Here is a 24,301-nt window from a genome sequence, read left to right on the forward strand (position 1 = left end):
TAAAGCCAAAGGAAACACCTTCTCTGTTCTATAAATTGTTGCTCTTCAAGGTTTTTGAGAGTAGCACTTTCTTTTACTTGGGAGCTGCTTAATAAACTACATCCATCATTATTTAGCCTTCTCTTGTGTGTGGTGCTCTAATCCTCCTGCTGGATCCCAAGGAGACAAATCATAGTGAATTACTAAACCTTTAATTTACTTTTGATTAAAAAAAACTAAAGGGAAGGAGAGGCAATACATACACACAGGCAAACTGCTTCAAAGGCAACAGAAAATGTGGAAGATGCAACTGCACATTCTGCCACCTCTTTTTTTCTTTTTTAGATTCCAAATAGACTAAAATCAACCTCGCGTATACTAGGGAGAAGCTTTCATTTGCTGGATGGAAAGATGTACGATGCACCAGTCAGTCAAATAACCACTCTTTCTGGTTTCAAGGTTAGTGTTAGACTGAGTTAACCCTTTTTCACAGACATTTTTGTGCAGGAGAAAATGAAGCATAAAGACAAAGTAGTTTCCTAAATTGTGAAGATAAGGAACATAAATTCCAAGTAAAAAGGTAGTCTTGCACCATGAAAGGGAAATTATCCTCTAAATCCATTGACAGTACTACTCTGACAGTCAGATGGCAAAATCATACAGAGCCACAAACTCAAAAGGCCATCCAAGTTCTGTAATAACTACTTACTTCAAGATTCAATCCTATACTTATTCTCCCACAAAATACCCCTGTAAATAACTAACACATTCCCCGGAAATAGGTGTAATAGAATTGTCATATAACGGAATACTGTATTTGTTCATTCTACACAAACACATACAGATTGGGAGTACGCTTCTATTAATTCTGTTGAAGAACACCAACTCTAACATACATAATGAATCTGTCAAAGGTAATAAAATCAGAGAAAGCAACATTTCAAAAATTTTATGGGTTCCTTCTGGATGAAATACTTGATGAAAAACCAGTTTTAAAAATAGAGCTGTAAATTAAGTAGGAGACAACAGGCAAATTATCTTGACAAGGAAAAGGGAAGGGTGGAGAAAAGGTATAACTTTATAACACAACACACACATCAGACCTGGAGGTGTAGCCACAGGTAACAGAACAAGAGAAACAAATAACAAATAAAACAACATGCCCTTTGATTGACTGGACCATCACCTCTATGCAACTCACTTCTGTGTTTTGGTTTACTTATCAAGGCAAGACCAGGACTTACTTCCAGTAAGTTCAAAAGAAACCAAACCAAAACCAAACCCAAAAGGCAATCTTCATCCAAAAGCAGGAAAGAAACTCTCTCCAATTTCTTCTTCAAGTAGGATGAAAGGAGATAGAAGAAATAGCTTTTCTATATAAGAGTCATCCTAATTTGAAATATATGCTCTTAAGAAACTTGAACCTGCAAAGTCCTGAGAGTCCAGATCTAATCCTGCAAAAAAACTTAAAAGCACAAGCTTCAGCCCAGCTCACATGTAAATATATAGCAGTGCTGTATCTATTCCCTTTGCTGGACTGGGATGCCTAGCAAGCCACCACTTAGGTTTATGATCATGAAGGAGGCTGGCACTAACTGTTAGTCTGAAGATGCTGAGAAAGCAGCTGATATTTCTGCTGTCGCTGGCTATGGGCAATTCCTTTTCAGTCAAGAGATGTGGTAGTCAACTAAGGACAGCTAACTGCCCCCCCACACCCCTCAGCTTACATGTCTGGGCCTTTATATGAACTATTCAAAGGTTAAAAGTCAAGCACATGCTTAACTGTTTTGCTGGTAGCCACCCAGGTGACTACAATCACAGCTCCTCTCCTTGTACAGACAGGCTGGATCACCACAGATTTTTAGGGAAAATCAGGTCCTCTGCCCTATTACTTATTCCCTTTTAAACTGGTCAGCATTGTCTTAGGTACACACTTCCCTGGATGTGCCACGTACATACATTTGTGGGTATCTAAATGAAATGCTGCAGCATACAGATAAAAATTCAATCCCATCTTTCTCCAAAAGCCTACAACCCCAGCTCCAGCTCCATGTTTGACTGGCCAAAGCAAAATTTCAGTGGCTGCCAGCTCAACAGAGTATCTCTCAAATTAGCCAGCTGTGACAATCAGTTTTTCTGTTTATACTGGGTGGGGGAATGGTGGTGGAGAAAACCACACACACACACAAAAATCAAAAGAGGCCAGATTTGTCTCACTCTGTATTTATTTGGTCACTAATTTGTCTTATTTGCCTCACTCTGTGTTTATTTTTTATACATATAGACACACATATATATGCATATGTATGCATGTGCAAATGTAAATCACTAGGATGAATTGAGACAGAGGTGACCCAGGAACTGAGATATAAAGCTTGGATTCAACTCCAGTTTCTGCCACAGGCAACTTCTGAGACCCTTGGGAAGTCACTCAAACTCAGATGCTTCCTAATTTCCCATTAATTTAATTTAATCTGAGACATTGCCTCTTTGTGGGATATTCACTTTACCTTCCAGTACCTGCCTAAATTAGGAGACCAGGCTCCCCCTGCAGCCAGTCACAGAAAGAGGCTGACCAGCAGACTGATCCAGAAAACAAGCTCCATACATTCAAAACACAGTGGAAGACCTTCTTTCTCTATTGAATGTATAGGGACTGTAGGAAAGCTAACTTTAACTAAGGCAGCTAAAGTCTTTGTCTGCAGCGTGCATGTGTGTCAGCCTCCTGTGCACTTTAGTTCCAGCCCATAAAAGAGGAATGATGACACTTCGCTCTCTCATAGTGGTCTCAGGAGAATAAGCACAGGAAACGCTGGGAGACATCAAGGTACTGCGGTGATGTGGTCGCATAGGAGACAGACAGTGACCTAAAAAGAACAGATTTTAACCCCTGAGAGGTTTGTGATGGGGAGCTATGAAGCTTACGCAGCAGACTTGAATTGCTTTGGGTGTACTGTGTGGGAAGAACCAGCCCATCCAACAGTTTTACCTCGTGTTCTTGGGAGGCTCCAGGTGCTTAAGACATCATTACCTCTGTAACTCCAATTTCACCTTGAAGAGTTGCAGGAACGTATTTTAAATGCATTATATTTACCCTTATACACTATATCCATATAGACACATACAGCGTTAACTATTTAAAGGCCCCTGCAGAGAGCTGCTGGCATAGACAGAACATGGGTCTGCATACTATTTAAGCCACATGCACCATCTGCTCCAACATTTTAATGTAATTTACCAGGCAAGAGCTGAGCAGGAAAAAAACCTGCTAGATGAAAGATATTAAATTTCCCCTTCCCCAAAACACCCCCTGCTGCTTGATATATGAATCTAGCTCACCCATAACTAAAATTTGATTTAAGAAAATATTCATAAATTTAAAAAAAAAAAAAAAAAAGTCCTGTGCCTGCAAGGTAACATTGACATAATTTTGCTGTTAACTACTAATCTGCTGCCCATGGAGAACTGTCCAAACTGACAATCCTTTTGCCAAAAACAAAACAAAAAGGAGTGGACACATTAAGAACTTAAAATTGTTACTTTGCTTCAGACAGCAATTTTGATGATCTTCAATAAATGAGTAGAGAAAGATTTATTTACTGCAGCATTGAAGCCAAACAAGTTCTACATGTTAAGACTTGTATCTGGCTGAAGGTGGCAGCCCTGGGCCAAGTACTATTTAAATTTTGGAAATAAGTCCTGCAACTGATCTGTAAAAGGGCTTCCAAATGGGAAAGACTTACACTTCAAGAATCAGGTTTCACCAAGTAGCACACTAATGACAAATAAGCGTCCACCTTTTAAAACAAAAGCTATGATATGCAGAAGTTATGACAAATTCCTTTCGTCATGTTCAACAGTACTCATAAAGACGTTTAGACAAGGTTAGCAACTTTTTCTTCATTAGAAGTACACACAAAATTAACAAGAAATACAGTACCAGGAAAACTACCTTTGCTATAATTTCAGGATATCACACACAATTGGAAGACCAAGACTGCCCAGAAACTTTTAAAACTATAATTGTACGCAAACTGTTGGCAAAAAGTTCCCTCCATAGCCTTAGAATCATAGAATAGTTTGGGTTGGAAGGGACCTTTAAAGGTATCTAGTCCAACCCCCCCGCAATAAGCAGGAACATGTTGAACTTGATCAGGTTGCTCAGAGCCCCGTCCAACCTGACCATGAATGATTCCAGGGATGGGGCATCTATAGCTTCTCTGGGCAACCTGTTCCAGTGTTTCACCACCCTCATCGTAAAAAATTTCTTCCTTATATCTAGTCTGAATCTCCCCTCTTTTAGTTTAAAACCATTATCCCTTGTCCTATTGCAACAGGCCCTATTAAAAAGTCTGTCCCCATCTTTCTTAGAAGCCCTCTTCAAGTATTGAAAGGCTGCAATAAGGTCTCCCTGGAGCCTTCTCTTCTTCAGGCTGAACAACCCCAAACTGGGGTTCAGCCTTACTGAAAGCCCAGTGCCAGCTCATTTCCTTGCTAATGCTACAACAATCTCCTACTATTCATGCTGGAAAGCTGACATTTCCTCTTCCAAACCCCTACACCATTCCCTACTACATACTACATCCAAGCTGACAAGCAAAAAAAAAAAAAAAAAAAGGGGGGGGGGGAGGGGGGGGATGTGGAAGGTAGAAAAATCTACGTACATACAGCAGGAAAGTCTTACCAACTCCTCTTACTGGTAGCCTAAATACAGCTGCCTTCATGATTCATAGTCTTAAGAAATGAGACCTCAACCTGAGCTCCCACCCAGAGCTGAACAGGTGGCTGTGTGCCAGGATGTTTCAAACCACTAGACAGTGATCAGAAGCAATCAATCAATCAATCATCTATGGTAGTCATTGTACCAAAACCTCCCTCCCTTCATTTTTCAACTCAAGGCTCATTAAAGGTCAACACAGCAAAATGAATATTAAGAATTACCAGAAACAGAAAAGAGAAGACAAAGTCTTTATGCCAGTGTACAAAATCACTGTATACCCACAGCTTGCACATTACGCACCGACCTCCCACAGCTTAAACCTGGAGAAGATGCGGGCAGGAGTGATCATGACTATCAGAACATATGGATCAGCTCCCGCACAGGGAGCGACTGTCTGACCAGGACCCTTTGGCCTGGAAAGAAATCAGTGACAAGAGTTACAACTGAGACCTAAACAAATCCTGAGTGGCTTAAATAAGGAAAAAGAAACAGCTACTCACCATCTCTTCTCGCGTGAGAGAGAAGCTCTAACTGTAACTCTAACTTGTTGGTCAAAACAAAAAGGAAGTGATTCCTCATGCAGGTTAAGTTATGCAGTTTCTTGCTACAAGACACTGCAGATAGTAAAGGTTTACTGGGACTCAGAAAACACTTCAACAAATGAATGGAAGAAAATTCCACAATGACTACCGAAAGCAAAACATACCTTTTTCAGCTCAGGAAACGGACAGCTGCAGGAGCGTATCAGGGAACGATCAGCATAACCATGCCTGTTCTACTCATCTTTAGGCACCTGCTTGAGATGCCATCATGATACAGGGATACAGGGATTTCCTGGACTTTGGTTGGATCTGGTGTGCCACCCTTAGGTTATTTTCTTGCGTACCTCAGGAGTTCAAAAATGTAATGAGAAGTCTTACCAAAAAAATATTGAATTCTCTTTTACAGTTTTGTTTGGTTTGTGTTTGTGGGTTTGGGGTTTTTTTTTGGCGGGGGTGACGTGCTTGTTTGGGGTTGTTTTGGTTTTAAATGATTGGGGTTTATAGTCTCTTGGTTTGGGGGTAGACTTTAGTCCAATTTTCTTGCTTCTGTCCCCAGCTAACATATTCTGCAACACTGAGCACTGAGAACATTGCCATTGATTTCAATCAGCAAAGGATCACACCCTAACTGCTTCCAATTTCACAGGTACTAAGCAACACTATGTGATCGCAGCATCTGAGTAAGCAACGTCCTGTATTCAAAGGTTTGAATCATATAACTCCATACAAACCTGGGAACTTCAGCAGCTACCAGTGAACACCAGCTTTGCAAATCTTCGATAACGAACTCTTGAAGCACAGAAATAAATACCTTATGTGCTGTTAATTGATATTAGCTCTACTGAACCACAAAATTTCCTTGTATCCTCATCACGGACCTAGAACTGAGAGTACTTGCCACTATACTGTAAAGTTTCTATATTTTTCCCACTGTTAACCGGAACAAAAATAACTTTTCTTTGTATCAAAATCTGTACATAACTTTCCTATTAAAGTTATGTATTCAGGTACAGTTCAAGATGAAAAACAAAGCACACAAAAATGGAAAGTTAAACAGTACAATAAATTAGATTTTATACTTCTTATTGGACATTGATTATAACAGTGATCTTCTATGTTCACATTATAACAAATAATTGCTCTAGTTTAGCACCATCAGCCTTAGGGGAACATGTAACATCATTCCTTACAATTCAGTGCATCTTTGCAGTAGTGCATATTTTTTCAACAATTAAATAAAAACACTGTCATAGGGTATATGTTTTTCTTTTAAAAATAGCAACTATCACTGTTAGAAGAATATTCTCCATTTTGTTAGTAGTAGGAGACTTTCCTGAATGCAAACAACTCTTAAAAAAATACTCAAAAGCTGGACTGGCTTTAATGGAAATGGTACTTACAGTCTTTATCAAATTTTAATTGCTTATCCACACACCAAGACAACAGAAACCTTCCTTGTTGTTAACACAGAAAATCTGAATGGTTCAGAAGAGTGGATCATTCCTGCTACCCAGTGAATGACTAAGAATGAGTCTGGCTGTCCCTCCGTGGGCAAATCCTGATCTGGTTTAACATTTTAAGAATGTGAAATTTCAAGGTTGAGATAAAGCACTACAGAAGTCCATGCACAATAAAGCAATGAGTTGCAACAAAAAGTGCTGTTTTGTTTTGTTGCCTCTCATATCTGGGTTCTTTATCACACCTGTGCTGCGGAGATCTATGTCAGAAACTAGACATCTAGTTTGTTAAGAAGCATGCAGGAAAAAATAAGAGAAGTGCACAGAGACTCTTCACAGACCTCAAAAGGAAAAAAGAGCAGAGTAAGAAAGCAGGTGATGAAGAGTACTATCAATACATTTGAACACATTTGACAATTTTTCCCTGTAACCAATGCATTTCTATTTACATGTACTTAATATCTGTATCACATTCTATTTAAAAGTAGTTGAAATCAAAGAAAGGCTCCTTCCAAAACGTAAGAAGGCATCAGAAAAATTCAATAGGCTATTGTCTTTCAGAAAATAACAACTTAACAAATTTAACACTGATTGCATGGGGTATTAAAGCTACAATAGAATTCTCACTCAAGACTAAAAAATCTTAATATGATCTGTCAGTACCATCAAAATTTGCTGCATGAGGAGGTTAACCTCCAAGGAACTACAGTGAGGTTATTTGGGCAGGGAGTCGTCATAATTATAAGACCTGCCAGTCCAATAGAAACTTCTGCTGCCAACATAAAGAATCAGCTACTTAGGGCTAATGTCCTGGCCCCTTTGCGGCACAGACCTTGTCTTTTCATCCCTCCACAAGGCTTCTTCAGTTCTTCTGCATTTTTGTTGTGTTTCATATATATTCATATATGATTATATATATTTTCAACAAAACAAAAATGAAAAGAAAAAAAAAAATCTGTGCTGAAGCATTCTGACTGTTTAAATTATATCCACCATAGATAACCAGGCACATCCACCTTCTGCTTTGAGTGACTGTTTCCGATTGCCTCACAAACCAGTCTTTTGTATTCAACCAATAATACACAAAAGAAAAGGACTTGAGGATTTGGAAGGTAAAAGCTCTCTTCCTTTCCCTTAGGAAAATATTGTCTTACGGAAGGAAAAGCAATGCTTGCCAGCAAACATTACATTTCAGAAATACATATTTTAATAGTCAATATCAAGCAAAAAATACCCATAAAACAAAAATCCCAAACTGCAAGATACTAGAAATGTTATAGACTATATATATTAAAAAAATACAATTTCTGCAAACTCATCAGTTTCTTCTTCAGTTTTTAATCAGGAAGCTGTGCAGTACACCATGAAAAGATCTTTCTGCATTTGCCTGGTGAACTGGCACACCAAGAGCGAAATATTTCTTCGGCACCAGCTTAGCCAGCCAAAAAACGAGTAACATTTCTCTTTTTCATTCAGTCCTACTGAGCTGTTTTCTGGTAGAGCCCTTAAAGAGATTGAGACAGGAACGGGAAGTTTGCAGTGCCTATTCTAGACATCTGACAAAGAAGAGAGACATAGCATCTAGGTTTAGGCACCAGGGTTTACTCCCTCATCAGAGGGTGTAGGTCTGTGGTGTGAGTCAGTGCTCTGAGGTTAGATGCTTTCATGTTGGGCAATGGGATACTTATCTGTAGTTAAGGAATTTCGTTATCAGTGAACAAATCGTGGGGATAAAAAAAAACCCTAAACAAACAAACAAAAAAACCAAAACCACAACCTAGTGTTTTTCTTAGTAGTTCACCTCAGTTTCTTTTGCCTGGAAATCTCCATTGACTGAAAATAACACTGCCTCCTATAAAGATGAACAGGCAGTATTCAGAACAAAAGGCACAAGGACAGAGCTACTGGGAAGTCACAGGCCTCCTTCCCAAGTTTGATGAAGATCCTGTTCCTTGCTGATCTGCACTGGTTTAAAATGGAAGGCTTTAAAACCGGAACTTTGGTGTCTCAAAGAAATTTAGGGGCATGGGACCAGAGTAATAAGTAATATCCATTGATTGTCGATACTGGAGGCATTAAGGATATGCTAAAGGTAAAAAAAAAGAAACTATTAAAAACCTAAAGTTGTTCAAATGTAGCATGGCTTTGGAAGGCACTTGAGTTCTGCTAGCAAATATTATGAAGGAGCTAGGAAAGAAAATTTTCACCTTCGTCTTTCTCCACAGAGAGAACTTGGAGATTTTCAATTTCTGGACTTGCGGATTTTAAATTTTGGGCAAAAGCATCTTGCTGCCATAACACACTCAAAAAAAAAAAAAAAAAGGTTAGTAATAGCAAACTTGGCTTCACCATAAATAGATGCAAGTTGGCATGCCAGGAACCTACTGGGGTTTTAAATCACTGCAAAAGAGGATTAAAGAAGAGAATACTCAGAGCAGCAGTAGGCAGGGAAGACTGGTATTTGACTCCTTACCTGACTGAAAATGTGAACTACCTTGTCTTCATTGTTACTTTAAACCAAATAAGCTAATCGTTAGCCAACACAATTATTAGCCACACTTTTTCGTCACTTGTGGTAAACAGATTCCAATGCTTCAATAAAATCATATTGAGATACATGTTGAGACTCAGCTTTTGTAGCCAAGTGTTTTTGCAGAGCTGCTGGAGGGAGCAGAAAAACAAAACTTTGGCTACATAAAGTGCAATTCTCTCTAAATGAAGTGAAAAATGACTGGTGCTTCCATAACTGAGTTTGCACCCTCTACAAATATTTTGCTAATAAAGTGAAAGAATCTCTTTGTTTTCCTTGTTTTAATAATACAGATCTAGAAGTAATTCAAAAGCTAGACTTGAGTTACTAAATTCATGAGTTCTTGCAAGATTAGAATTACAATGAACAGTTAGGAGAGTTTTGGCACAGAAGGGATATAATTTTGAAGACCATAATTCAGAAAGGTGAAAAAAAGCTGAGGCAGAGTAAATTGAAAACTTTGACCACTGCAGAAACCATTGGTGTTTCATGCATATTCATTCACATACACACACAAATGCATACAGTAATTGTTTTGAGGCCACAGTTTAGCTCTTCTCTCACACATTAAAGGAACCTAAACATAAGAACTGAGGAACATAAAAGCTTTTCAAGGAGAAAGCCTGGCCATTGGTGTGTCACATCTGATGGAAATAATATTACACAGTAGTCTTTCACTTCTGAGACTGATCAGAAGCTGTATTATATTTACCACACTATGAACATAATAACCTGAGAAAGAACATTAGCATAAACCATTAACCCATTGGGGAGAAACTCTGGAAAAGGATTTATCTTTTTAAAAGGAAAATGATCACATTAAAAAACATGCAAACTTTGAGGAAAACAAGCAGTGCCGAGTAACTGGGGACAAAACTGAGCCATTCATAGTTATGATACTTGGACTTCAACAGAAAGAATTTTGAGCACATGAAAATACAACCATAGCTTAGGAAGCCAGCTGCAAAAAAAAAAAAAAAACACAACCCTGAGTGTAACTTAGTTATCTGAAAGCACACTTGTGAGAATTAAACGGATCATATTCCAAAAGGGTCCCATACCTAGCAAATAATACTGGAAGACACTTAACAACAGAGATCTGAGCACATGCAGTCTGCCCTGCACTTACAAAGAATTGCCTATTCTCAGCTCATGAAAAAACAAGCATGTAAAGTTCTCTACATAAAAATAATCAGAAAAAAACCCACCAATTTCTCCTCTCCTTCTTTTGTACTTATGTGTAAGCTTTAGAAAGCAAAATTGTCAGGTGACATTGCTCTGTAATAATTTCAATTAAAATAAATGATGTCACTCTTAATGCAGTTTACAACCTCATAAATAACCAACCTGAGGAGAAAAGAAACAAAACAAAACCAAAAAGCAACCTACCATTTACCCAGCGACCAAATAGCAATATGAAAGATATCACATTCCTCTTTCTATACTTTAGAGATACAGGAGCACTCTGATATTCCAATATTAGGGGATGCTATTTGCTTACAATGCTTTTAAATTGTAACTATGAATGCACTTGACATCTCTTGGAAGAGAAAAAAACCTGCACACCCTAATTCGTCAGCTTCTCTTTTAAAGCTGACATCCGTCTGTCCCCTTACTGCACAAAATAAAAGGCAAGCTTTCCATTTGCAAGCTCCAGATCACTCGCTCAGTTGCTACCCTCAAATCACAGCATGCAAGGGCTGCATTCCACCTGAGGACTATTTGTGGCGGCTGCCATGAACAGAGATGTCTGTGCTCACCAGGGGAGAAGGGGGCATTTCAGACTGTGAAGCTGATTGCACTGGACGTGTTTGCTAATAGAGATGTCAATGAAGTAAAGGAGTTTCGGTACCTGAGTTAACTAGCTGTTGCTCCATGACCCCGCAGCCCAGGACCTCCATCCATTCTCCTTGGAAGTTGATCTCCATCTCAAAGGAAGGGTGAGTAAACGGGAAGTAGCAGTCTACCCATCTGACTTGCAGTCCTGTAGCAGTGTTTAAAAAATAAATAAATATGAAGGGTGTATGCTTAAAAGGCCATCCCTCCAACCATCTGTAAAACTTGCCCTTCAACTAATGACACCAATTACAGCAATCCAGAGAAAATAAATAGCAAACAAACTAATTTACACAATTCTGCAAGGCAATAAATCTTAAAACTTGTGGGAAAAAATGACCATGTCTTTTCTAATATGAAAAACGCTTTGTGCAATTCAAGCACCCTTTGAAACCAAATCAATCATTTGTCAAACTCTAGCAACCACCTGGCATCGAACAAAAATGAGCCAAGATCATGGGAAAGTCAGTAATTTTATTATTCTTTGCACCAGGAAATGACTAACTGCTCCTCTCAGGAAAAGCTAAGTCTTTAATTTTTACTTAGTATTTTATGGATCAGCTAGGCAAGTAATTTTTTTCATCAGAAGCTATTTATAATACAAAGCTACTCTTTCTGTATATGTTTAAATATGAAAGTTAAAAATAGATACTAATACACACAAATATAAATATATACACACAGAGGCGTGCATTATTAAGGTACACTATATACCAACACACACAGAATACTCTGGACGCAGGAGACGAGAGTTTAACTCTGTGTGGATGTGAAGTGTAAGAGAAAGGCACCACTGGGTAACTCCCCCTCCTCCCCAGCTCAGTGCCCCTGAAGTACCACTGCGCAGAGCGAGGAATACCCCGGCATCGAAGAGCAGCGGAGACAGAAGAGGGCAAGGTCTACAGTGCTGCCAAAAGCAGAGGTGTTGTCAAGGCCCTCATTATATTGATGAGTTTTAGTTCTTGTAATCATTTACACAAGCTTTCTTTCGCTAAAGAATTTTTTCTAGCCATTAGGTGTCAGGAAAAAAAAGTCTCGGAAACATGAACCATAAAAACTTGAAAGAGAATTGAACTGCGAATTCTGTGGGCTAATGCCTTAACCCCAAGCCCAACCTTCCCTTCAGTTAAGCCAAATGCTAATCAGCATTAGGATCATTACCAATCAGGCAGGTACAGTTTTGAAAATAAAGGGCACAGCAAAGGTTGTTTGGGTGATGGTAACTGGTAACACCCCTGGTTTGATTTTTGGGCTTCTTTCGTGTTGTTTCATAAAAGGAACTTACAACATGAAGTTGCATGATTTATACTGAGAGTTATTCAAATGAAACATTTGGTGTAGCCTCAAGGATTAGATTTTCTTTGATTACTTCTGAAATATTAAATGTGGCTACAGAAAAAGAAACAATAAGTTACAACAAAAGTGTACATACATAGCCAAAACATAAATACCTAATAGTCATAGGGAACTTTTCTTGATGCTTTGAACTTTCAAAGGGAGAGGCAGGTTTCAAAACAAACACATTGCTACTTCTCGATTTTCTTTTCTCTCTTAAAAATCAACCTCAGGAAGTTATACGAATCATAAGAAAGCGTTCTGATAATTTTACACACAGAACTCAGAAAACTGGAAGTATTAGCAATTATACCATTCATAACTGTACTGTGACTTACAGCAATCACTTTATTGCTTTTTTGTTTGCATAACAATAAAAAAATTACATAGATGAAAAAAGTCATGTGTATACAACAGTATGGTGTACGGAAAACATTTTTTTAATTTCCCGATCTTGGTACAAATGCTTTTTTAGTCCTAGGGCTGTACACCTCTGCATTCACTGTAAAGCCATGCACATATAAAATATCTTCATTTAACTAGCAAAATTTGCAACTGCAGCAAGAATGGCATTGAATATTCAAGTAGTTTCGTGTTCAGTAACAACATTCGGATAATGGTTTCTTTTTAATCCTCTGATTACTTCAAAATGAAACTATGGGAAAAAAGGATTTCTCTGCTTTTTGTTCTTAATTACAATAAATTTTAAAAGGTAAAAAAATGAATTTAAGTTCTTTTTTAAGTTTTAATTTTAATGCATATTAGTATTTAAGAGGCATTTGTTTTAAATGCAAATAAGCAAACAAACAAAAATCTGAACAAAACAAAACAAATTCACAAATTCACAAACAAAACAACTCTCACCTTCTTTCTGTTCTCTGAATTAATATTTAATCCCATATACCACAATAATTTTATTCATACAGTAGGCAGGACAATTGGGAATACCTGTGTAGTTTACATTCAAGTGTTCTTTCAGACTTTTGGCTCTGGAAGACTTTACTGAAAAGCAGAGGGTGCTCAGCCTTCGGCAAGATTAAGCCTTCTAACTGCATTTCTATAGACTGTCACAGAACAAACGAGTACGTTTATTATTTAGATACAAAATATTGTCTTGGTGCTCAATATATTCCCAAGGAATAAAAGGCATTGCTCACACTCAGCAAATTAAACCACTAAAGACTTAAAAAGATTACGAAGATCAGGCTTTCTGTAGTACTATATAATTTACCTGATTGGGCCTAATTCATTTCTTTATATACAGGCTATGGAACGCTGGCAAAAATGATCTTTTCTAAAAATTTTAGGAGGCCAACAAATGCTCATCTGTCTTAAAACACAGAGGCACTTAGAAGAGCACAATGCTGAATCTAACCGAAGACTGATCACTAGATAGAAACTCAGTAATTTCCCTCGTTCAAAGAGGTGATTTGTATTAGCAGAGGACACCTGCTCATTTCACAGCCTCACAGTGTTCTCAGGAGTCCCGCCAGTGGGTACACGTCCGTTAGTAACCCACGTGTCGCATCTCCAATGCGTAAGGAAAAAGTGAATAGTTATTGTTATTTCCGAGTACTGAATCCAGGTAAGGAATTGCTCATAGCCTGCACTTAAAAGCAATGGTGTTATCAGATATTAAGCTAAACAAGTATCTGTCAGTGCTAGCCTAATTGAGTCTCATAATGAAAAAGGCTTGACCAAAGGTACTTAAAAAGAAAGAAAAGAAAAAAAAAACCCAACACATTAAAGCAGCCTATTGCTATGCTACAGCACAGAAGCAACAAAGCCAGAGACCCAGATGGTCTTCACTGACCAGAAATTCTCTTTGTTGCTGTGAGGATTATTTTTAGAGAAGTCGTCTAAGGGAGAAAAAGGAGAGGGGCGCAGGGGGGGTGCTGGGGAGCACAGAAGGTATCGAGCCATGGCCACTTGAGGGGTGTGGCGATTTTTAAGTACTCTGCACCTCATTGCTTCAGCTAATTCATCTCGCAGCAGACAGGAGCTGGCTTCCCATAAACCTATGTTAGCTCACGTTATTATTAGCCAGACCGTTATGTCCTCAATAAATGATTTTTTTTAAAACTCCTTACACTCATAGATCTCCACACAGTCGAAGGAGATATCAGTACAACAGAGTTAAGAAGAAGAAAGAGCAGAACGACGTGTTTGATTTAAAAGACATGCAGTGGCTGTTCAGTCAGAACCAGCAGCGGCAGAGCCATCAGCCAAAGCACAGCATTACTCACCCTCTCCCGCCTTCTCTTACCAGTGCCTAGGAACTGGGTAGATAAATATGGGACAGCTGTGAATCTTGGGCCATTTAATATAAAGCAACAAATCACAGAACCAGCACACAGTCATTCTTTGCTATAGTAAGATTACTTCTGAATCTCTCAGGGTCCAGAAAGCTTTTGGCAAACTTACAGAAGGGTTAGAGAAAGAACTGGAGTTGGAAAAAACTGACTGACTAACTTTATGAGGAAACCTAAGATAGCTACAACCTTGGAAAGCCTCATTACAAGGTAACTAAAATGAGACAGAACAGACTTCCTACACTGATAGATCTGCATGTGGAGATGGAGGTGTAAGTTAAATTAGTGGATTTTAAGTGTGCACCATATCTGGAGGTAATAGAAGAAAACTAAGAAAGCTGATCTCTAGGCATAATATTTGAAATAGCTTCCTGACAGCAAAATCTCATGAAAGAAACTGAAAGACCATCACTTGTAGAATGCAAAATCAGACATGGCATACCACTAGAAAACATCATAAAAAGAACTATCTTACATTGTCAAGTATTTAAGACAATTGATTGCATGCTCCAGATCTTCCCTCCCTCTAATATCCATCGTTCCTTTGCCTAGTGGCAAAGCCAGGAAGAAATAAAAAGACAAACCTTGGGAATAGATGTAGGTGCAGATTTTTATGAAGTCTTTGACCTTCCTCATGACAACCTAGTGATCTTTAAGCAACTTTCGTTACATTGTTTACTGGCATGTGCAGTCAACACTAAAGTATTCAGATAGTGTGGGATGAGTCAGGTAAAGCAAAACTGGCTCATTAAATATTATGTAAACTAATCTAGTGCAATACATATCTGAAATGCAACAACAAAAACAAAAAAAACCCAAAAAAACCCAAAACAGGTCAGTGATCTGACCTTCATACAGAGATCCTCAATCTATCATCACCCTGAGCTGGTGAATTAACAGAGAAGCACTGCAGAAGCACAGCTATCCAAGTCCAGGACTTCAGGCCTAAGCTGGTTTATGCAAAACTAAATTGCCTGCCTGTGCATTCATGGTGGACTTAACCTGCAATCCAAACAATCTGCCTATGAATAACAGTTGACTGTATAACAATGCAACATTTTAGTAGCTTACTGCAGCTATGATCCTGCTATCCTGCTAGAAAAGATGTGCAACTTCACTGCAATATTCTGCTGACAGCACAGGCTGTAAAGAATACAACTGATGTCAAGTATAAAAGGAATGAATTTTTTTGCTTTTAACAAAACACAGGGCCTTATGGAATATCCACACGAAGGAAAAATACAGAATTTTTCCAAGAGCAATAAATGCAGTAAAATACATTTTAAATGTTAAGTTAAAATCTACAGGAATTGAGACAAAAAAAGTAATTAAAAGTATCATGTAAAGTGTAGAGTAAAATGTCATCATAAGATGACAGCTGTCAAAAGACAAATTTAGTTATGTGTGCCCCAGGTCACTTGTACTGCACCCATCTCATATGTCTAGTGCCTAGCATGAAGTTTGCTTCTTTGAATATTACCTTCCTGTTTGTATTGACAGCTTACAAGAAGATCAAGAAGGTGACAGGGAGAGAGCTTAATATTTCCGTGAAGGGGGGGGGGGGGGGGGGGAGGAGGCGGTAAACAGATAATTAAATTTAAATCACTAACTATATCTTGTCTTTGCATTTCAGGCAAAATATTGGGGGCATAGAAATAGAAAATCCCTACAGTAAGAAGGCGGCACCTACTTTTACTCTGTAGGTTTACAATCATTTAAGAATCTATTTTTAATGTATTTCTAGCTACTGTGTGGACTAGAAGACCTAGTAATAGCCAACATACTGAAGCTTAAAGTGCAGCATCTGTCAACAGTTAGAGAAGGATGTCACTGCAGTCTCAGATATTACTAATAACTCCTAGAAATTGCTCACTTTAAACAACATCCTCAGCATCTGAGGTTGATCTAAAAGTATCATTCTTACTATTACTCACTTTGATCCTAATCTTGTATGTTTCAAAAGGCTACTGTTAAGTAAAATACAACCATAAGAAAATCTGAACTCAGGAACTTAAAAAAAAAATTATCCAGGTAGACTAGAACAAAAACTGATAAAAGTTTTGCTTGCTGTAAATTCAACTTTACAATTTCAGAAAAATATTCAAGCAGTCATATATAGGACTTGCTACCATGATCAATCCACTCTTGAAACCTCTGCTCTAAATGCAGTGGGCATCTTAAAAGAGCTTTCAAAGTAGCCAGGATACCCCGTGCATTCTAATACTATCCAGTATTTCCTCAACAGAAAAATGAATCAGGTCAGAAGAGCAGCCTCCTTGCCAGGAAATAGCATTAACGTAGCAATTTTGACTCAGGGCGTTTATAAATTCAGCTCCTGAAACTGAAAGCAGGTATTTCCAAGGAGAGGATATTTCATTTGTGTACACAGACCTTCCTCATTCCACTCTAAGTACCAAAAAACAATTATTTTTCAGCTTGGCGTAAACTTAGCAAACACCGCCTCCCCTCAGCTGCAAGGTTTAATTTATCTGCACACGGGAAATGCTCAAGGCACTTTGTATGCGTATGCAGCAAAATACCCCTTCCCTTCTCCTGTCGATCTCCATGCTGCTGGTGTGAGATGTGATCATTGCCCTGCACCCTCCCCAGCAGTGCCCAAGCTCTGATGCCTTCCCAGATGTGATGCCGCAGCCACGCTCTGTCCCTCCGGGGACACAGAAGGCCCATGAGGACAAAGCAGAGGGGGTCCCGCACAGCTTTGCGCTGGAGCTGGAGTTCCCTCTCCTCGCAGGACCCACACCAACAGGTAAGCTGTGTTTACTCCAACACATGGGTTCTGCCAGACAAGTGCCTCCAGTTGGGTCTGGCACGTGTCCCTACCTGTATTCTTGCCCACTACGTTACCCTGACACACACTGCATACCAAAACATTTTCACAAAAACCTGATGATTCATAGTGCTGTGTGCACCAGTATTTAGGAAAATCAAGAGGTGAGTGCGTGTGGCCTTTTGGGCTTTGCTCAATAATTTTATAAGGTGTGGATATAACAGTATTAAAGAACAATAACATATAAATACAGGCTACAGCTGAAAGGTCAATGAATAGCCAGTTACTCTGACATTAAAAGACACTGGGATGGAACTCTGACCAAACTTAAGACAAAAATCCAATAGTAAAGAATATGAATGAAGAATCCTAAAATTACTGTAACTCTTATTAGAAAAAACCCCACATGGCTGTTTCAGTATACCAGCTGTCAACATCACCCCTAAGCCTCCTGTTTTTATTATGCAGCAAAATGTTTCTCAAAAGTCCAGATGCCTACAGCCATCAGCAGTCCAGGAAAAAAGGTGCAAGAACCTACCATCACCAAAAATGTGAGTCATGAGCTTTGTGAGCACTTGCTTCAGGTTGAACTCCACCAGCCTCACTGCCTCCATGGTGTGACACTCTTGCTTGTGTGCAGTGCGATGACCTTGCTCAAACAACTGTAAGCCTTCACCATCTTTAATGTTGGAGAATAACTAGAACAAAACCACAAAAACACCACTGTTTTGCATCAATGACTTTCTAAACAAAAACAGAGAATGAAGTTTAATTAAGTGGGAATCTTACCTGCTAAGTCTGCACCATGAAAAACAAGTGTAAAGACTGTGATTTTATACAAATTCTGTTCACTAAACACAGAGATAAATCATCACAAGAACAGAAATATTCAAACAATAAGATTTATTTTATTTCTGTACCATATCTTCAAATAATATGATTAGCTACAGGAAAATACTAATTTATAATGGAAACATCTGTTTTTTTCTGATTGTTACTTTGAAAGTTATCATGCAGAACAAAGTACACTGTACAGTATATGTAAATTATATCCCAAAAACTACAATACACAATGGCATTTATCACAGCTTCAACTTTTTTTAGTAGTTGAATGATGTAAAAGAAATACCAAAAAACCAAATACTTTTTAAAAGCTGTAATCAAACGAGCTTAAAAAAAAAAAAAAAAAAAAAAAAAAACAAAAAAAACCAAAAAAACCCTGGCAGTTTAATGAGATCTTAAGCTGCTTATATTTGATTCACCTCGGGTACAGTTTACTCATTTAAGGACTACCATTTTCCTGTGTTTTCCCACACACAGCACCTTTCTGTGTACAGGAATTTTGTCTATGGGGCATTTAAGGATTCATGGTCTTGGTCTGGGGTTTCCAGATAAATTACAAAGCACAGGGGCAAGGCTGTATTTGTGATGTGACAGACTTGCTCTTCATGCAGAGGCCACTCTCCACCACATCTGCTGCAAGTTGAAGATTTCTGTTTCCTGTACATGCCCATATGTTGCTGGCCAGGCGATCCTGGACGGATACATACCAGCAAATCTACATCCTCTCAGAGAGACCAATAAAACACGCTCGCTAAGCCACGTTGTTGGAGGCTCTGTGTCTTGGGGAGACAAGCAAGCAGTTTTACACTCTAAGGAGATTTTTTGTTGGAAATCCTTACAGCTGTATAAGAAATACTTCTGTTAAGTCTAGAGGGTAGGGAGAGCTAATTGTGAAAGCGTTTCTAGTGCCCTTTCCAACCCCTCCTCCTCCACCTTCCCATAGTCAACCAAGCACACACAGAGAGAAAAAACACGCATTAAGATTTTCTTCACATTAAGTCTCCCAGCATAACTAGCTCTTATTCAGGAGATGCCACGAACAGTGTGTAACCTTAACAACTCACGGATGCCCACAGAAGTTGTTTTAATTGCAGTTTGATGCCTTCAGTGCACTAAATGCTCTAAAAAAAGTTCAAGTGAACCTCTGGTAGCCTACAAATGCTGGGCACAATTAATTAAGACTAGCTTCTAGCACGTTTCATACAGACACAGTGCATGCAGAAGGAGTCTGAGTTTAGATAGCACCCAAACTAGCAGCAAAATGGATTGAGGGAATAAAAAAAATCCTATCAGTAGCATTTAACTTTGTATTGCTAGTCAGAAGGAAACTTGGCTGGCAGATTGAGAAAACACCTCTCAAGTTAATCTCCTTAGTGCGCTGCAAAAAAATACAAAATAAAAAAAGGAAAAAGAGAAATACAGAATAAAACAATTATCCATCAGTCTAACAAAAATTAGTCTTACTAATCAAAAGGCAACAGCTTGGCAAAACAAAGTATTACACTTTTAAATAACAGATTCTTTATTCAAGTGCTCACCTGAAAGACTAACACCACCCCCCCCCCCCCCCCCCCTTCTTCCTACTGGCATTATTTCTGCACTGGCTGGAAGAAGCAGACAATACCCACCCTATAACTAATTTACTGTCAGCAGGGCAGATCAGTCATCCAGCACGTGGTTTTGAAAGCCAGGGGGTATTCATAGAGGCCAGCATTAGCCAAGGGAGGTTATTAGTCTTAGGCTCACTGGGTGGTCAATGGACAGACACAGGCTCCCTCACACAGGAACCTGGAGTGGCTAAATTAGGTTCCTGGTCTGAACTACCCTCTACAGGTAGCTATTTTTTCTTTCTATTGACTGAAGAGACTACCCTCAGTAAGCCAGAAACACCCTTCAGCTGTCACTGTATTTAACACATTAGAAGATGTATTTGTTATTTTCCCCATCAGCAGTATTTTAGGACATGAAACTCTCTTCTTCCTTTTCCCTTTCATTCCTCCCCTTACCCCCCAGCTTAAAACTGGTTCCTCAGACCGCTGCAAGGAACAGATAGTCTGGACACTGCCTTTAAAATACAGCATTTGTATCAACAAATACATAGAAGTACTTTTCCTTACCACTGTATTATTTCTGAAATGTTGATATTGCAATTACTGTCTGAAGCAAAATTCTATTTTAGTAGATTATACCAGATGTGGTAATAAAATACATGCAAGAGCCATTAGAGTAAATACATTTAGTCCTACCCCAGCCCTCTAACCTGCCGGCCTCTTCATCCTGCCAAACCAGCCATATGCACCATCTCCTTCTCCGTGCCAGGACAAGCGTCCATGTGGCGGTGCACTGAGCCAGGCTGGGAGGTGGATCTGGATGAGAAGTAACCCAGGAGAAGGGAATAAACCGAGGGACATGAAAACAGTTAAATTCAGCTCAGTAATCAATTATCAGCATACTGGCGGCACCAAGAGACGCGCTGGCACGTGGGACAGGGCTGGGCCACTTTTGGCACAGGTGTGAATCTACGCCAGTTGGCACAGGCTGTGAAAGCACAGCCTTAGGGGAGTCCCCCGAAAGGCAGGTAGGAAAGGGGCAAGGAAACAGCCCCCCTTACAGTCAGGCACCGAGGGGCACTTTGGTATTCTCCATAGAGGCTCCATCGGCTCCTGTAAACTCCAGCACAGCTGTGGACAGGGTTACAGTGAGAAAAAAAAAGATGCCTTACAGTTGTATTAATACTTATTCTCTTCTTTCCATTCACCGGCATTGCTATGTCAGTATGAGCAGCTTTAAACTGATACACCAATTTCACTATTACGATGATTGAACTGTGCTAAGTACATGTCTTGGATTAGAAACACTTCAACATTTCTGTATACATAAAGCCAGGAAAGTCAAAGCTTGAATAAAATGAAGAATCACCTGCAGTTGCTCCTTTTTGATGTCAATTCTTCTCAAGCACATATCTGAGCAAATGGAGGGGAAAAAAAAAAAATCTAACAGTCTTGAATAAAACACCGACACATCCAAGATGGCACAGTTTCATGTACATTTATTCCTTCAGTGCAAACTAAAATAAAATGCACTGTTTTATTGTATTGAATATGATCAGTCATTACTACTACCAGAAAAGAAATTTCCTGTAGCCATAAATCAAGTACCTATGTGTCTGTCTAGTGTAAGGACAATAAGTTTTTTCTTTAAGTGAAGGTGTGCAAAACATTGTGTCATCAAGCAGAAGTCAAAAAATTGAATAATTACCAGACTTTATCAGCATATTGGACTGATGCTGCATTACAAAGGAGAAGGCAGAAAGGAATCGAAGTGACCTTACCATGTGGTACGAAATTTACTTACAATTCAGCTCATAATAAGAACAAAGTCGAATTTGGTAACATGTAATGGCCAGAAGACACTGGGTTTTAATTGGACAAATACAAACAGAGCTATGCTCCTTTAAACGCACTTCATGGTATTTCTCAGCCTGGCACAGAAGGCAGAAGTCACATGCGTGATTTCAATAAAGAGCCCAACATTTCTTCAGTCACTTGACAGACTTTTTTTAATCTCACATCACTTCATTATCCATACATTTAGGATTCAGTCAAAGATTAAGTGTCTCTTTACAGGATAGCATTCATAGTAGGTTTCAGATCAGAAAGATCTGTAACTACATCCTGTCTTTCCACAATGCAGTTGTGTATTCCTCCTGCCAGTCATGCATACACCAGCAATTAAGATAATGAATACATAATGCTCACGTACTTATACTCACGGACAAACCGGCACTTAAGACTAGCTCTACATGAGGATCTGCATGTGGCAACACTCAACTTTGCCACAGCGCATTTGGACTCACTGGCCCTGATAAATATCCCTATAAATAAACAAACAGCTGCACTCTAAATCCACTTACAAATAGCAAACCATTTCCACAACATTTTACATGTGGTGTAACGCTCAGCTGATGGATCAGGAATGATGAAGATGATGCCACTTGAAGATGGCTCATTAAAAAGAAAACCTAATGCCAGTCCCAATCAGCCTCCAAGACAATGAAACTTGTAAACCTGCACCCCCATCTAGGCATTTTCAGGTGCCAAAGAGAGACACAGCCCATTGTCCACACGACAGAATGCTCTTTATTGCATATCGATAAGCATTTGTTTCGGGAGAAAATGGCAAAAATCACTTCAAGCAACAAGCTTGCAGGTGGTCACCTTAATTTCTGGATCCTTCCGTTTTCAGTCCTCCGATTATCATGAAGAAAGGTTATTTCTATTTGGTTTTTTTTTAACCTAATCAAAGTGTTTATGAAAAACCCCAACTCATCACCACGTTTAAGAGAAAACCATACAGATGTTTTTGAACAGCAAAGAAAAAGCAACACTGCTCCACGGATCTCAGTTATGAGACATATATGATAGGACTCAGACTTCTTTTCCTGTGGCAATAGAAATTCCTTTCTTTTTAAGCACCCTAGACTTCCCAAATACACCTGTAGACATTTTGTTCTTTTTTTTCCTGCACAATTTAAATGTCACATTCAATGGATTTAACGGTTTTATTCTGAAAAGCATTGTTGGATTTTTTTTTTAGCTAGATGAGACAAAGACACACTTTGAAAAAATATTTTATATAAAGTCTTTGCAATAAAAGATGCACTAGCGGCTTCCAAACTTTCTAGACCATGGACCACTATGAAAATCTCACAGACCTTCCGATGCCCTTCACTGTCAGATTTTCAACTAAAAATAACAAAGAGTACAATGTGGGTCCTCAGACCAGTGAAGCTCTATTTATTACGGCATGATTTATACACCACAACTTGGAAAATACTGAATAATACAACGTTCACAACTCAGGTAGGCATCTGCAAGAGTGAAGCCAGTTCCACCTGAAGTAGCCAGGCCCTTTATTCCTACCACTTAGCCAAACTGCAGCTGCAGGAATAAATTCACCTCAGAATATTCTAGCAAAGTAACAGTGCTCTACTTTTTCTTAACATGGTAGATCTAGTTCAGGCGCCCCTGCTCCCGTACGCTCCTCCCTGCTCCCTGAGAGAAGGAGGGCCATCTCTCAGGCTCCTTGGGACTGATGCATTGCTCACAACCAACATCTCAAACCCCGTCCCAGAGGCAGCAGCACCTGAAACTTGATGTGATGCACACTGCTTATTGAGCTGGTGTCTCACCAAAGGCACGCAGCCTGCACCACTTCCCATGCCCAGATGTGCTTAAGATGCCGGTACAGCCAACTGCTGGCATGCAGTGGTATCATCAAGAGATGGTGCAAGCATGGATCCATGTAGCGAGATACGTGGTAGATGTCTATCCTAAGTAAAAAAAAAAAAAAAAAAAAAAATCTGTTTCATCATTTGCCACCTAAAGAAGAAAGCTGCACGGACCTCCACTTCAATACGATTGTCTCAAAGCATCCAGGAAATCCCAGATTGCCTCTGACTCACACATGCTATTACACGATAGTAGATAAATGCCCTCAGTCAGAGGGACTGACACACCTATCCATGACTCTCCACATCCATCTCATCTGGCTACAGTCACTGACTCCTTCTCACACAAGCTGTAATACTCGCTGGCTGAGGCACTGAAGAGCATCACCCAAATTGGAAGAAACACACAGAAAAGGGGATTTCCAGAGGCTGATTTCAGGGTCTTGTATCATCCCTGGACAAGCCTCTCCCTATCCTCAAGTTGCAGAGGGCTAAGAAGAGTACCTTTCCTCGGCCACTTAATTAAGCCTTTTTAAATATTTGTTCCTTGGTGCCCAGCTAAACATTGCTATTATGACTCCCAGTTACATACATAAATATTCTCACACATACTGTAAATGCTCCAAATCACACTATATAATAGGCTGATCCCTGGAACACTATAAATTTATTTTAAATCCTTTATGTGTGAGGAGAAAAAAAAGTGACTGAAGACAGGAAGGAGCTTTC

At 39.2% G+C, this 24,301-nt stretch overlaps 1 protein-coding gene across 3 annotated transcripts in view; it reads right to left on the bottom strand.

The window, feature by feature from the left end:
• The window catches only part of FARS2 (phenylalanyl-tRNA synthetase 2, mitochondrial), a 247,651-nt gene that overhangs the window by 164,163 nt on the left and 59,187 nt on the right, over positions 1–24,301 (bottom strand). For all 3 annotated transcript variants that reach the window (XM_075493895.1, XM_075493893.1, XM_075493892.1), the window contains 2 exons: positions 18,038–18,197; positions 11,081–11,212 (listed from right to left, as the gene is read on the bottom strand). In XM_075493895.1, coding sequence (XP_075350010.1) covers positions 11,081–11,212; positions 18,038–18,113 — 208 coding nt within the window. In that variant the 5' untranslated portion in view covers positions 18,114–18,197. The remainder of the gene's footprint in view (positions 1–11,080; positions 11,213–18,037; positions 18,198–24,301) is intronic.

The sequence above is a fragment of the Mycteria americana genome, chromosome 2 (assembly GCF_035582795.1).
Source record: "Mycteria americana isolate JAX WOST 10 ecotype Jacksonville Zoo and Gardens chromosome 2, USCA_MyAme_1.0, whole genome shotgun sequence".
Classification (NCBI taxonomy): Eukaryota; Metazoa; Chordata; class Aves; order Ciconiiformes; family Ciconiidae; genus Mycteria; species Mycteria americana.